The sequence below is a fragment of the Artemia sp. Qi Xiang Cuo genome, chromosome 4 (genome assembly GCF_049724085.1).
Source record: "Artemia sp. Qi Xiang Cuo chromosome 4, ASM4972408v1, whole genome shotgun sequence".
Classification (NCBI taxonomy): domain Eukaryota; kingdom Metazoa; phylum Arthropoda; class Branchiopoda; order Anostraca; family Artemiidae; genus Artemia; species Artemia sp. Qi Xiang Cuo.
In genome coordinates, this window is record NC_142797.1 from 50,990,358 (window position 1) to 51,005,209 (window position 14,852).

General features: G+C 37.2%; 2 protein-coding genes across 4 annotated transcripts in view; both read right to left on the reverse strand.

The window, feature by feature from the left end:
* The window catches only part of RpL21 (ribosomal protein L21), a 226,683-nt gene that overhangs the window by 36,370 nt on the left and 175,461 nt on the right, over positions 1–14,852 (reverse strand). The gene's annotated exons all lie outside the window — the stretch shown is intronic.
* LOC148953212 (max dimerization protein 1-like) overlaps positions 828–14,852 on the reverse strand; it is a 45,451-nt gene continuing 31,426 nt past the window's right edge. For all 3 annotated transcript variants that reach the window (XM_089087574.1, XM_089087571.1, XM_089087572.1), the window contains exons 5-7: positions 12,141–12,342; positions 3,156–3,327; positions 828–1,149 (exon numbers count right to left, since the gene is read on the reverse strand). In XM_089087574.1, the coding sequence (XP_088943700.1) occupies positions 3,161–3,327; positions 12,141–12,342 (369 nt within the window). In that variant the 3' untranslated portion in view covers positions 828–1,149; positions 3,156–3,160. The remainder of the gene's footprint in view (positions 1,150–3,155; positions 3,328–12,140; positions 12,343–14,852) is intronic.

Here is a 14,852-nt window from a genome sequence, read left to right on the forward strand (position 1 = left end):
TAAATTTTGTTCTAAATAACAGAAATGGGTGAAAAACCTAACTTTACCTAAACCAACCTAAGCTCGTCCAACCAAACCTAATATAACCTAACCTCCCATCATCAAACCTTACAATTAAACTGAAAAAAAAGTGACTGGCGACAGTGACTAAATCCAAGAAAAAAAAAAGTATTTCGGACATTCACCGGTGAATGTCGACATTAACCAATTTGCGGACACTCACCGTAATAATTAGGCAATTGGTCAGGCCTTAGCATTTCAAAGTGCTATGTTAATTTTTAGTCAGATAGATCCTTCTGATATTGAAGCGGATTTGGATAGTGCCCCTTGTTAAACCGTGTGATAAACTCACCTACCTTGGTTTGCCGGCAAGAGGAAATTTAACAACACGTAGCTGTTATTACTGGAGCCTATTGAGTGTCAAATAGGAGGAGCGCAGGGTTCGATTATAAGTTTCCAATTGAATGTAAATAGAGCTCTCCTAGCAAGGATTGAGGGTAGCGTGTTTGCGATCCATTACCTGATTCTGATTTGCCCAAGATAAAGCAAATGTATTATAATTTTGCTAATATCTTTTGCGTACCCCCCCCCCCGTGGACACGTACTGTTTATTAATTGAAAATTATGGGTTAAAAATCTCATACGAAAAGCTTCAGGATGTGAAAGTGCACTTGAGAAGCCGGGAAACTGCCACTCGTGACAGGGTCTGATTCTATGAGTTGTTGTTATAGTTAAGTTGTACTTTTTCCGGCCCTGAACAAATAATATCGTTTGACGGTACACAGTAGTTTATACTTCACATGTTTAAGACTACCTAAACAGAAATATAGTGCTTAACGTTCTATATTCTAAGAAATAATAAACTAAGACGTTAGATTCTACTTAGTAATAAAAAAAGAAAGAAAAGAGACAAGAAACGCTATGAACTTCAAGCACTTTTTCACTTGCCACAAAAATAAGGAAACTTAAATGTCTATGGGATAAAATTATTTTTGGTAAACAACACATCGACAACTTTTTTCACAAATAATTCTTCCACCAAAAGGAGAATGAAAAGAACGAGTGACAGGACGACCGACAGACGACGGCTCAGCAGGTAAATAAAACAGTGAAGAGGTTTGACCAGTCACTGTGCAGCACAAAAACAATCTGAAAATAAAAGGAATGGATAAGAGCTAGCTGACAAGTTTTATTAAGAAAAAGTAACAGAAAAGTCGAAAGCAACATTTTAGGGTGATTTTTGCAGCACAAAAACAATCTGAAAATAAAAGGAATGGATAAGAGCTAGCTGACAAGTTTTATTAAGAAAAAGTAACAGAAAAGTGGAAAGCAACATTTTAGGGTGATTTTTGCACTCCTGGTCTCACTGTTTATAGATGACTTAGCTCTTTTCGGTCTCAAGTTCTTACAGATGTTAGGAAGAAACTTAGCTAGGTTATAAGAAAATTGTTGGAAACCAGAGCCATTATCAAAGACGAGACTACACTCCAGTTTTTGTGAGTACCATTCCGTACTTTTTTATGGCGGTGTTAGTAGTGCTCTTGATAAAAGTGATTTAGAACGGATCAACATTAACTACTACTGGTATCATAAATTTCTGCTGTATCTTTCTGTAATAGTAATTTAATTTCGGTATATTCAGCAACAGATATTATTCAGACATTTCAAAAATTAACTTCTAAATTATTAAATGATGTTCCATTGAGTCTTGGTCCGTTCCACCGTCTTATCAACGTTTTTTCGTAAATAGTTTGATTTTCTCGTGTTTCTGTGTCTTCAATGTTTTTTCTTTCCTTTATTTACTCTGCTCTTATAAAGTTTTTAAGTTTTCATGTATGTAGCGTATTTTCTTCTTTTTTTCTATTATGCTCCACAAGTGTCATCTTTGTTTATGATATGGGTTAAAAATAAATTATTATTATTATTGATTGGTTCTTTGGCGAAAATTAGCTGGACTGGACTCACGAACCCAGCGCGTAGGTGGAAAGTACTCATAACTGGTTGTTTTTAGCACCAAATTCAATTAATTGCTGCTATGGCTTTTAAACACGCTCTGAATTATACTATTTCTCTTACTAACTAGATCTGTTTGATATAAATAACACCCTTTACAACACAGCAGAACTACAATTTCTATACAATGGCCAACTCTGAATTGTTGATTTTGGTTTTGAAAGTACATAGCATTCACCCAAACATCGGAGGAGGGGAAAGAATTTCCCCCATTTTTTAAAAAAAAAAGGGCGATCCAAATTTTTTTTTCCAAAATCTAGAAGGGGGGGGGGGGGTAATTTGTGTTTTTTTTTATATTTTTCAATGAAAATACTAAAAAAGGAATTTTTCAAAAACTGGAGGGATTAAATAATCAAAGCTAATGGGTTAAAAGACCATAGTTTTTACAGTAGGCAAACTTAGAAAGCATGCTTCACCTTTCATTGAGACTTCCATTTAAATTTTCTCACCTGGCTAGTCACGAAACCCCCCTGTCCACACATCCACCGAGAGAGAGAGAGAGAGAGAGAGAGAGAGAGAGAGAGAGAGAGAGAGAGAGAGAGAGAGAGAGAGAGAGAGAGAGAGAGAGAGAGAGAGAGAGAGAGAGAGAGAGAGAGAGAGAGAGAGAGAGAGAGAGAGAGAGAGAGAGAGAGAGAGAGAGAGAGAGAGAGAGAGAGAGAGAGAGAGAGAGAGAGAGAGAGAGAGAGAGAGAGAGAGAGAGAGAGAGAGAGAGAGAGAGAGAGAGAGAGAGAGAGAGAGAGAGAGAGAGAGAGAGAGAGAGAGAGAGAGAGAGAGAGAGAGAGAGAGAGAGAGAGAGAGAGAGAGAGAGAGAGAGAGAGAGAGAGAGAGAGAGAGAGAGAGAGAGTGAGAGAGAGAGAGAGTGAGTGAGAGAGAGAGAGTGTGAGTGAGTGTTAGTGGGAGAGAGTTAGTGTTTGTGTTATATTTGGTTCGAGTTATATACATTGATTGTTATAGAAAGAGAGTGTGTGGGAGTGAGAGAGAGAGTGAGAGAGAGAGAGAGAGAGAGAGAGAGAGAGATAGAGAGAGAGAGAGAGAGAGAGAAAGAGAGAGTTGGCATAAGGAATTTCAGATGATTTAAAAAGCCTGTCGTCTCCTAACATTTTTTTTGAAAAACAACTCTTCTTTATTTAGAAAAGAATTACCTCATTCATTCTTCCTCATATTCTTGTTCTTCAAAGTTCAGAGTCTTCGCAATAGACTCCTTATGGGCAGACCGTTTGGGTACAAAGTTTCTGGAATATGATTCTTCAGGAAAATCGGTCTTGAGTTCGACGTCCACTTCAATCTCTGCGTCCTCTATCGCTGAGAAGAAAACTACTCGAAATTAGACAAAATTTAAACTGACACAGAAAAGAGAAGGTAACAGAAGTTAGTAGGTAGCTATGCAATTATGTCGAAAAAGGAGTCTTTTAATGGCCAAGCTATGGTTACGTATTATTTATTTGTGATTCGAAGGATAAGCTTAAAGCTGGTTATGTGAAAAATCAGGCCAAGCTATGGTTACGTATTTGGATTGCTTGTGGGCGTCCCTCTCGTGGTACTGCTTTTGATATTAAACGTAAAACGAAAAAGGCTTATAAAAGACAACTGCGGTCCGTCCGTGAAGCTGGAGTTAATTTTCCAAATAGTTCGAAAGAGTGGAAGTTTGTGACGAATTCTTCTAAGTTTACTGATTATAAGAGTGATAATATTCCGCAATCAGCTTGGATCCAACATTATTCTAGTATTTTTTCCCGTGTTAATTTCACTGTACATAGCCGATATTCCCAAATCCTTGCTAAGTGCCTTCCCGAAAAAATGCAACAAAAGCACGTCCCTCCTGTGTCAGCTGATATAATTACTGATTCGATCAGGCGGCTGAAGTCTCAGTCTATTGATATTGATGGTATAAGTGTTTTTCATTTACGGAAAGATTCTCGGGAACTAGTAAAACATTTGCAGCTACTTTTTCAAATGTGTCTTTGCTGTTCTTTAGTGGCTGATAGTTTCCTATGTGGTACTGTTACCTCAATTGTAAAGAGAGGAAAAGATGTAAATAAATGTGATTCTTATAGGCCTATTACTGTTACCTGCAATATTAGCAAACTTTTTGAATATGAGCTTCTTCCCTATATTATTGATTTTGTTAATTATGATGCTAATCAGTTTGGTTTTATAAAGGGGATTTCTTGTCAACATGCACATTGGGTGCTTGCTCTCCTTTTTAAGGATGCACTAACGAGTACATATATGTGCTTTAGACATATCTAAAGCTTTCGACAGTGTTGTGCACCCTCAGGCTTTTTATTCTTTACATCAGCTTGGTATAAACCCATCGATTATTTCTCTGCTACGTTTTTGGTATTCGAATTCATATGTTAGACTGAAATCGAATGGATGTGCTTTTGGAAATATTCCTGTTAAATGCGGGGCTAGGCAAGGAGGAGTTCTTTCGCCTCATATTTTTAATGCTTGTATTTCGAGTGTGATTAATAAGATTCCCTCCAGTTGTTTTTTTGGTTTTTCGGAAGTGTCTTATTTAGCATATGCTGATGACCTCCTCCTGATTAGTCGTTCCAAAAGGAGGCTTGAACGGAATGTTAGCATGGCTGGATCTATGCTTAGTGAAATGGGCCTATCATTAAATACTTCGAAATGTGAATATTTACTTTTTAACGCTGTTAATCCCCCTGCTACTCCCCTTGCTTGCAACACCTTTATGGTACCTAGTGTCCCTGTTATCAAATGGCTTGGTGTTTCTATATGTGAATCCGTAGGAAGCATCCGGCGTAAATTTATTTGTGATTCGAAGGATAAGCTTAAAGCTGGTTATGCGAAAATAGTTGCAAACCGTGGACGTTTTAATAGGCATGGTCTTGCTAAACTCTACTTCAGTTTCTGTGATCCTGCGATTTTATCTGCTTCTGGGCTGTACCCGCTTTTTATTAAGCATGATCTGAAACAAATGAAGGTTAATTATTTTAGATACTGTAAGTTCCTATTGTATTTGCCGCTTGCTGTGCGCAATAGGCGCCTTGTTGGTCGTTATGGTGCAACAGCAATTCTGTCCTCGCTTGAAACGGTGCGGTGCAATCAGGATGCTAGTTTTCGGTTGGGCCCACATCACAGTCTTATCCGTTTTTTTTATTAGTGATTATATTTGTTGTTAGATTGTCGTTGTTCTTTTCTTTTTTTTTTGTGTTTGTATTACGCCACTATTTTACATTTATTGTACAGTGGGTTAAAAATAAAATAAATAAATAATAAATATTAATCGATCAGAATCCCAAAAGTAAAAGGGGATAACTGCCCCTACCTCTAAGAAAAAATTCAAGAAAACAAATATAAAAATGAAATAAATGTGTCATCTTCGTCAGAAAACACATTCGTTTGCTTTAATCAAAGCCAGCTCCTCCCCAAACGGAACAAAAAGGCATCCCATCTAGACTCTTTGAAAAGTAATTGAAAAAGAAACTGACAAAATATTTTTCTTACCCCATTTGGGAGAAAGCTGGCTTTGGTTAAATAAAAGGAATGTGTTTTCTGGCGAAGGTGGCACATTCATTTCAGTTTTAAATTTTTTTACTTGTATTTTTTTTTCAAAGGGTAGGGGCAGGTGCCCCTTGCTTTCTTCAGTCAAGATGATTGATTTCCAGGATACAGAGCTGTTTCTAACTCAGCTGTTTTCCTTTCCTTCCTTAGCTTTTTGCAAAACGGCTTCATGGACTGCTTGCCATGGACCGAGCCAGATGAAGGAGGCAAACATTACTCTCTACAGCGAGCAGCGCCCGACAAGAGATCTAAGTCAAGTAAAAGTAGGTCTTGGCTTTTTGCAAAAGAAATTGTGAAAATGAAGTTAAAACGGAAACCATTGAGAACAAAAAAAAAAAAAAAAAAAAAAAAAAAAAAAAAAGATATTTCCCGCAACTAATATGCGGCCAAATGTTGGACTAAGACCTTAGAATTCAGGCATACACACTGATTTTAGAAATTCATCGCCCTACGATCTTAGTCTGAACGACTCTGAAAGTTCTGAATATCAAAACAACCGCAGGACAAACTTCAAAAGCAGCATGTAAAAATATTTAGTGTTCAAACGTCAAAATATTTCAATATATCCTCACTTTTAGATAATATCCTAATCAGATTTCATAGGGAGCGCGCTAGCGCTGCCGAAGTAAAGAACGATGTGGCCACAATATGTTTTTTTTTTTCTCCGACAGGCACTTCTTATCGAAAGAGTTGTCGTAGAAACTTCGAAAAGGGCTCATTCGATTGGAAATTGGAGTGGCTAGTGCCCTTTTTAATAGTCGAAAGAGATTAGAGGGCAACTAGCCCCCCCCCCCACGCCCATCACTCCCCCAGACACATCCAATCAACATTTTGAGATAACCATTTTGTTCAGCATAGTTGATTTCCAGATAAAAAATATATTTTTGAGGAGGACACTCCCCCACAACCCTCGGGGCAAGGGTTTTAAGTTATGCCCTGAGGGCATATAAGGTTTTTTGTAGAAGGCGTTGTCGTAGAAACTTCAAAAAAGGCTCATTCAACTAGAAATTCAAAGGGCTAGTGCCCTTTTTAAGTCGAAAGTGATTGGAGGGCAACTAGCCTCCCCCACGCCCATCATTTCCCCAAACACATCCAATCAAAGTTTTGAGATAGCCATTTTGTTCAGCGTAGTTGATTTTCAGATAGAAAATATGTTTTTGAGGGGGACACTCCCCCAAAACCCTCAGGGCAAGGGTTTTAAGTTATGCCCAAGGGGGAATAAAAGGTTTTTTATAGAAAGCGTTGTCGTAGAAACTTCATAAAAGGCTCATTCGATTGGAAATTCAAAAGGCTACTGCCCTTTTTAATAGTCGAAAATCATTGGAGGGCAACTAGCCCCCCCCCCCCCACGCCCATCATTCTCCCAAACACATCCAATCAAAGAGATAGCCAATTTTGACACTCCCCCACAGCCCTCGGGGCAAAGGTTTTAAGTTATGCCCTGAGGGCATATAAGAACGATGTTGGCACAATGTGCTATATATTGTTTTTTTTTTTATTTAGAGCAGGGCACTTCATATGGAAGAGGTCGTCGTAAAAACTTCAAAAGGGGTTCATTCAATTGGAAATTGAGAGTTCTAGTGGCCTTTTTTATAGTCAAAGTGGTTGGAGAGCAACTAGCCCCCCCCCCCCGCCCATCAGTCCCCCAAACACATCCAATCAAAATTTTGAGCTAACCATTTTGTTGAGCGCAGTTGATTTCCAGATGAAAATAATATTTTTGAGGAGGATACTCCCCCACAGCCCTCAGGGCAAGGGTTTTAAGTTATGCCCTGGGGGCATATAAGATTTTTAAAGAAGGCGTTGTCGTAGAAACTTCAAAAAGGCTCATTCGATTGGAAATTCAAAGGACTAGTGTCCTTTTTGACAGTCCAAAGTGATTGGAGGGCAACTAGCCCCCCCACCCCCCTCAATCCCCCACACACATCAAATAAAAATTTTTAGAAAGCCATTGTGTGCAGCGTAGTTGATATCCAGATAGAAAATATATTTATGAGGAGGATTCCCCCACAACTCTCAGGGCAAGGATTATAAATTATGCCCTGGGGGCATATAAGGTTTTTATAGAAATCTTTGTCGTAGAAACTTGAAAAGGGGCTCATTCGATTTGAAATTCAAAGGGATATAACCCATTTTAATAGTCGAAAGTGATTTGAGGGCAAATAACCCCCCTCTCACGCCCACCTTTTCCCCAAACACATCCAATCAAAATTTTTAGATATCCATTTTATTCAACGTAGTTGAAAGTTCTGGAAATTAGGTCTTTTAGGATGATAACCCCCCCACAACCCTGAGGGCAAGGGTTTTAAGTTATGCCCTGGGGGGATATAAGAACGAAGTTGGCACTATGTATTATTTATTTTTTCCTTTAGAGCATGGCACTTCGTATCGAAGAAGTTGTCATAGAAAGTTCGAAATGCGCTCATTCAATTGGAAATTGGAGTGGCTTGTGTCCTTTTTACTAGTCGAAAGTGATTGGAAGGCGATCAATACCCCTCTCGCGCCCACCATTTTCCCAAACACATCCAATCAAATTTTGAGATAGCCATATTGTTTAACGTAGTTGAAAGTTCTGGAAATTCGGTCTTAGAGGATGACAACCACCCTAAGAGACCTTAGGGTGAGGGCTGTAATTTATGCCCTGTGGGCATATAAGGTGCTTATAGAAAGCGTTGTCGTTTCAAAAAGGGCTCATTCGATAGTAAATCGAAAGGCCTAGTGCCCTTTTTAATAGTCGAAAGTGATTGGAAGGCTTGACATTTTTGTAGTAAAGATCGAAGTGGGTATAATGTATTATTTTTGTTGTTGTTGTTGTTTAGACCAGGGCACTTCATATTGAAGGAATTGTCGTTGGAACTTCGAAAAGGGCTCATTCGATTGAAAATAGAAAGGGCTGATGCCTTTTTTAATAGTCGAAAGTGATTTGAAGGTAATAATCCCCCTTCCACTACCAACCACCTACGCCAACCCTCCCATTTCTGCTCTTAAAATTTAACCAAATCAAAACAGCGTAAGGGTATCCAAGCTATCAAAGAAAGTAAATTTTTTGCGAATGGTATCAAGTTTTCCATTTCAGGTCAACCAGAGGAGGTATGAAACTAAATTAAACAGTACTACTTGTGTCCAGATTTCTAAAAGGGTGTATGTTGTTAAAAATTGCTGAAATTTTTTCCAGCATACAAATAGCAGGCCAAACTATAAAGTCTTAAAAAACGAAAAAATTTAAATGTCAAATGTCGAAACGTCAATATAAAATAAACAGCCTTCCCAAGGCCAGAACTAAATTCACACCTTACTGAACAAATACAAATGAATGTGCATTGTCAGTTTAATATAGATTTACTGATATTTAGTAATCAAAATGTTAATATTATTTGATTTATTTAAGTTATAAAAGTAAAAACATTTATATTTTTTAAGTAAAGTGCAAATTTTGTCCTGGCCTTGGGAAGGCATAGGGGTTTTGTGACCAACTTATGTTAATTTCTGCTCGTTTTGAGTTAGACTCGGTTAATTATTGCAATTTTTGTTTGTTTTGGGTTCCATTTATTTATCGATTCTGACTTGGGGTAGTTTCATGCTTGGTAGATTATTTGATTTTATTTTTGCTCATTTTTGGTTTAATAGAGTTCTATACTTTTCTTTGAAAAAGTAATTTTCTGGAAACAGTTTTTTAAATTAATCAAAGCAAAAGTCGAGACGAATTTAGTTGATTCGGCTTCTGAATTTCCGTGAAGCTCACGGAGAAAAACTAAATATGGATTGGAAAACTTGGTCTCGCCACATTCATGAAAATTAAAAACAAAAATATAGATCAGAAGCAATTGTTTTCTTTTTTGTAGTCTTGGATTACCAAGAGATGGAAAATATAAAAGAAAATGAATGCTAATACGAATTTTGTTTTTAGTTTAGAATGAGTCATTCTTTCAACAAGACATAGTATAGTTACCGGTTCTAGGCGTTTATCCCCCCCCCAACCGAGGAAAATGCCCCCCTGGAAACCCCCCTCCGCGTGGAAAATAAGGCTTTCCAAACTTGAGCATTTTATTTGAGTCTGTTTCTTTTATTTCCGTAGGGGGAAGGAATTTTGGTACTTGTGTATTATGCGCCACTCACTCAAGTTTACGCTGTGTAAAATTCGAGAACACACGAGTTTTTTCGTTAGTTTCTTCATTACTTTATAAATAAATTTGGGCTATAAATTTGCATATTTGGGGGGGGGGGGGTTAAGTACAGCGGGTCTGCATGCAAAATGTGTTTCGTACAAGTAATCTGCATATTGGACAGATAGATAGAGAAGCGTATTTTAAAGCCTAATATACTGCCATGAACATAGTAAAATAACATAAATAAAAGGCACAAATAACATAAACTTTTTTTTTTACATAAAAAAAATTCCAGTATAAAGTAAATGTAATGTTTCATTTAAGTGTTTTTCCAAGAGTTAAATGTTTTTTTTTCATTTCATTTAAGTGTTTTTCCAAGTGTTAAGTGTTTTTTTTTTCAATGACCGTTTTTCCAAGTATTAAGTACTATTATCAGGTTAATGTAGTGTTTCATTTAAGTGTTTTATGATGATCACTAATCAAAGTTTATGAATACTGGTTGTTCTCGGCCTATTATGAAAGAAAGGTTTGGTGTTGCGATGAGTTGCCAATAGCAATAGTAGCACTAATTAATTAATTAATTAAAAAAAAAAAAAAAAAAAATATAAAAAAAAAATAAAAAAAATTTTTTTATACTTCAATTAATTTTCAATTGTGATGATACTTTATTGTACATTAATTTGTATTTTTAATTACAATATTAATAATACAATGTTTACTTTCAAATATTTTTCCTCAATACAGACTACAATCAGAAGTTAAGCTATTACATTTCTTCCTAGCGATTAAAAAAAACAAAGAACAACTTACATTCTTGTTATATAAGTATAATAAATTCCATTTATTAAACACCCAAAAGACCGTAAGCCCCCGGGCAACGACCTAATTAACCCATTGGTATATGCAATCATTAAACCTTAAAAATGAACTGATATTATTACGTGTATGAAGGTGATTGCCACCTCCTCAACGCCTCGCTCTTTATGTTAAAGTTTTTTAGTACTTAAAAAAAACAAAAAACTTTCCAGTGTTCTAATTAAACGATCCCTGTGTTTCAAGAGTCGTTCTTAAAGAATTGGGACAAAATTCAAACTTTAGCATAAAGAGCGAGGTGTGGAGGAGCAATCACCTTCATACGCGTAATAATTTCTGTTAGTTTTATGTTTTAATGTTGCTCCTTACTTTCAGTTGAATTTAATTTCTTTCAGTTGTTTCAGTTGTTTTTTTAATTTAATTTCTGATCGTTTTTAAATAATGCCAGAAAATCTGGCCCCACCTCCACGGAAAAATCCCCCCCCCACGGAATATCCTCTAGACAATTCAATCCCAGTGAAAATCTACCCCAGACAATTACCCTTAACAACTCCACGCGTAAAACTGAGACGGAAAAGAGAAAGCAAGACCCTTAATAAGAATTTTGAATAGAAATTCTGACAAATTCCCATGACACATTCACCCCCTGGAAACTTCCTTCCCATGGAAAAGCCTCCAGCAAAAAATCCGCCCCCCCCCACAAATACACATGCATCCGTGATCTTTCTCCTGACAAAAAATACAAAATTCCACATTTTTTCAGATAGGAGCTTGAAACCACTACAGTACGTCAAGGTTTTCTGATACACTGAATATGATGGTGTGATTTTCATTAAGATTTTAATACTTTTAGGGGGTGTTTCTTCCCTTTTTCGAAAATCAGGAAAATTTTCTCAGGCTCGTAACCTTTAATCGGTAAGACTAAACCTAATGAAACTTATACATTTAAAAACAGCATAACAAGCCAATTCTTTTGATAGAACTATTGGTACCAAAATTCCGTCTGTTAGAGTTTCGGTTGCTATTGAGCCGGGTCGTTTCTTACTTACAGTTCCTTACCACGAACTGTTTGATCGAGTTTAAAAACTGTCAAGTACAAAGGAATTCACCCCGAGTTTGATTTCGGTGATGAGATTATGCGAAAGCGTTTTCATAGTAATGTAAACAAGAAGAAGAAGACTATGATGTTTTAATAATAATAATAAAAAAAAAAATCAAAAGATATTGGTATTTGATGTTCGAATTAAAAGATATTGAAATCACAATATATTTTTGTCTTATTTTATGGGCATTTTACCTAGTATATAACCTTTGCTTTCTCTTTTCTGTTGGACAAACCTTCTCAGTATAAAAATAAATAGTAGTAATTAATTTTTACTCAGAATAGTTGAAGGAGGAACTCGTTTTTAAAAAGCCGACATAATTTTTGCATAAGTGAGCTTCAATTCTTTGGTACCTTTTCTATGGGTAAGGAAAACGAGCTGTCACAAGTCGCATGGATCATATTTTAACGTTATAGCTGAAATCCCACCTAATATTTCGATTCGGTTATTCCTTTCCAAAATGGGTCATAATACGAGCTTAATAATACAGTTATGGGTCAGATCAAGTGTTTCCCAAGATAAATCATCAACAAAGATGAGATGCAACGACCCCAGTCCGATAGCTCACACTCACCAGGTTCGGACATTGAAGTCGTCTGCGATGTTTCTGAAGTAGTATGAAGACGCCTTAAGCTTTCATTGTCCTTCTGAGCTTGTTGTTGCTGAAGTTGTCGGATTTCATAACTGAGTTCCGCAAGACGACGTTTCAAGACACGCTGCTTGTTGTACAGCGATTCCTTGTGAATCATGCATCGACGATCCCTTTCTTCCAATGCCTAAAAAAGCAAAAAGCAAAAAAAGAACATTATTTTTACCTGGTTTGAGGGGACCTTCAATGAGAAGGTTTATGCCGGTGGCATAGTAATTTTTTGAAAAAAAAAAAAAAAAAAAAAAAAAAAAAAAAAAAAAACAACTAACGGCTCTAAGAAAAAAAAAAAACAAAAAAAAACATAGTGCTTCTTGGTCTCGCAGGGTTTCGTCAGAGGCTTCAATTAAAAACATGCAAACGTTATAGAGCCTCCAGGTGTTCAGTTAAAATTTAATCTTTAACCCAACCTCATTTCTAATCCTCTAGTTTGAAACATGTGTTTAATTAAACTTAATTTATTCGGTAGTTACGGTCCTCATAGCAATTCCAACCTAAAAACATCACAAATGACTGGACATTTCGGGAGGAAGAAGGGTAATGTATTGGCGTACCAAGGAAAGTTGCACATGGGTCTGGGCTATTTCCTATATTCATGGAAATTCTTTTCTTTGTATTTTAGGGATATCCCTAACAAGAGGTAAAGCATTAGAGCGTATTTCAGCCTCAAAGTTTGCACTGTTTCAAGCCTTTGTTCTATCTTTCCATTTTCGCCTTCGGCCACTTCATATAGAACAGATGTTCATAAGAACTTGGGAGGGTTATTCCATCGAAAATATGAAGTTCTAAGACCCAGTTCAGGTTACAGAAGTGATTCAAAGGCAACCAGCTCCCCCTTCTGGCCTTTCTTGTCCATGTCCTTCCCCCTTTTGCCACTGCACCAACAATTTCGAGATAGCAATTTCATCAAACATAGTCTAAAAGCCTAAGAAAATATGCACCATGAAGAGAAAAGACCCACGCGACACAAGGGCAAATGCCCCAAATTATACACGTTACCCTTTTTGGTTGATTTTCTTTTACAATGTTTGCCCTTTTTAGAAACCGAAAGTGACTGGAGGGAAAAAACCCTTCTCGAGCCATTTTCATCCCCCGGACATTCCTGTAGCCCTCCTATGGATTTAGATGAAATAACTAAATTCTTCAGGATAGCCAAAAGGTCTAACAAGTATGCCTCCAATGTCAACATTACCCCACATTCGCAGGGGCAATGAGCCTAAATTACGTAAATTATCAGTTGTTCACACAGAGGTTTTAGTAGAAGGGCTGCGAACTGACTCAGTGTAAAAGTTTCGACACCTGATTTGGCGCAACTCATTCAAGTTCTTATTCGGTGTGAAGAAGAGCTAAGTCTTGACTCGGTGCAAAAACGAGCTAAGTCCCAGCTACGGATTGACTTAAAGCAACAATAACTCAAATTCTAACTCGACGCGAAAACAAGTTAAGTTGCAAGAACAACTAAGTATTGACGCACATAAAAAGCGATATAAACCCAAGCAGCAATCTACCTCTGTTCCCAAACTAGTTAAATCCTTACCTGGTTCAAAACCGAGCTAGGTAAGGAGTTAGCTCAGTGGAAACTTGTAACTCGGCTCAAAAAAAACGGCCTTATATAAGCACTAGCTAAATCCAGACTGGCTGCCCACACTGTTCATGAGAACTAAGTCATTACTTGAAGCAAAAACGAGCCTAGGTCTTGAGTAGTTCCAAAAAGAGCCAAATCTAAGTTGTAGACTCGAGGCTCCATACAAAATGTGTTAACTATGATTGTTCTGCGTATTACGAAGTAAGAATCGTTTTCTTAACATGGGTACTTGGTGTGGTCGGGATATCACGAAATTTTTTTTTAGCAGTGATCAGAAAAAAAAAAAAAAAAAAAAAAAAAAAAAAAAAAAAAACGTGGCCTGGCTCGCTGAAAAAAAAAGTGACTCATTGCAAAGACGAGCTGAATTGGAAAAAAAAAGTTAGGGCCTGACTTGACGTAAAAAAAACCTGACTTCAAACTGTGGAATTTTGGTGGCACGGTTCAAAAACCAGTCAAGTCTTGACTTAATGAAGAAAACAAGATAAATCCCAGCTGATCACTAACTCAGTGCAAAAACAAGCGAAGTACTGAGTCAGTGTAAGAAGCAACTAAGTCCAATCAGTACTAATTCCTCGTCCACTGATAACTTTTGTTTACATATTTTAACACAGCAGTAGATTTTAAAACAACGATTTAGACAAGGCGACACCTTGTCTAAATCGGAAAAATGGTATCATTTTACTGTGTATTCGGAACCACATAGTAGCAGACCCACGGCCCCTCCAACAAACCCACTGCACTGTCAATTTTTCAGCAGAAAAGTAGGCATTTTGCACGTTGTTTGAGCCGGATTCCCGAAAGGTTTTTCAGTATGTATGAATGAGAAGCCAAATCGGGCAAGTGAAGCTTCAAATCGTCCCAGACCTCCCACTCCACTGCCAAATTTTTAGCAGAAAAATAGGCACGGCGCTCGTTGTTCTGAGATGGAATCATGTGAGGATTTCACTATGGATTTATTGAAGGCTGAAACTGAGCTTCGTGTCCCTCCAATATGTCCCCACATCAACTTTTAGGAGAAAGGCAGGCACTTGGTATATTATTTCAACCGAAATTGT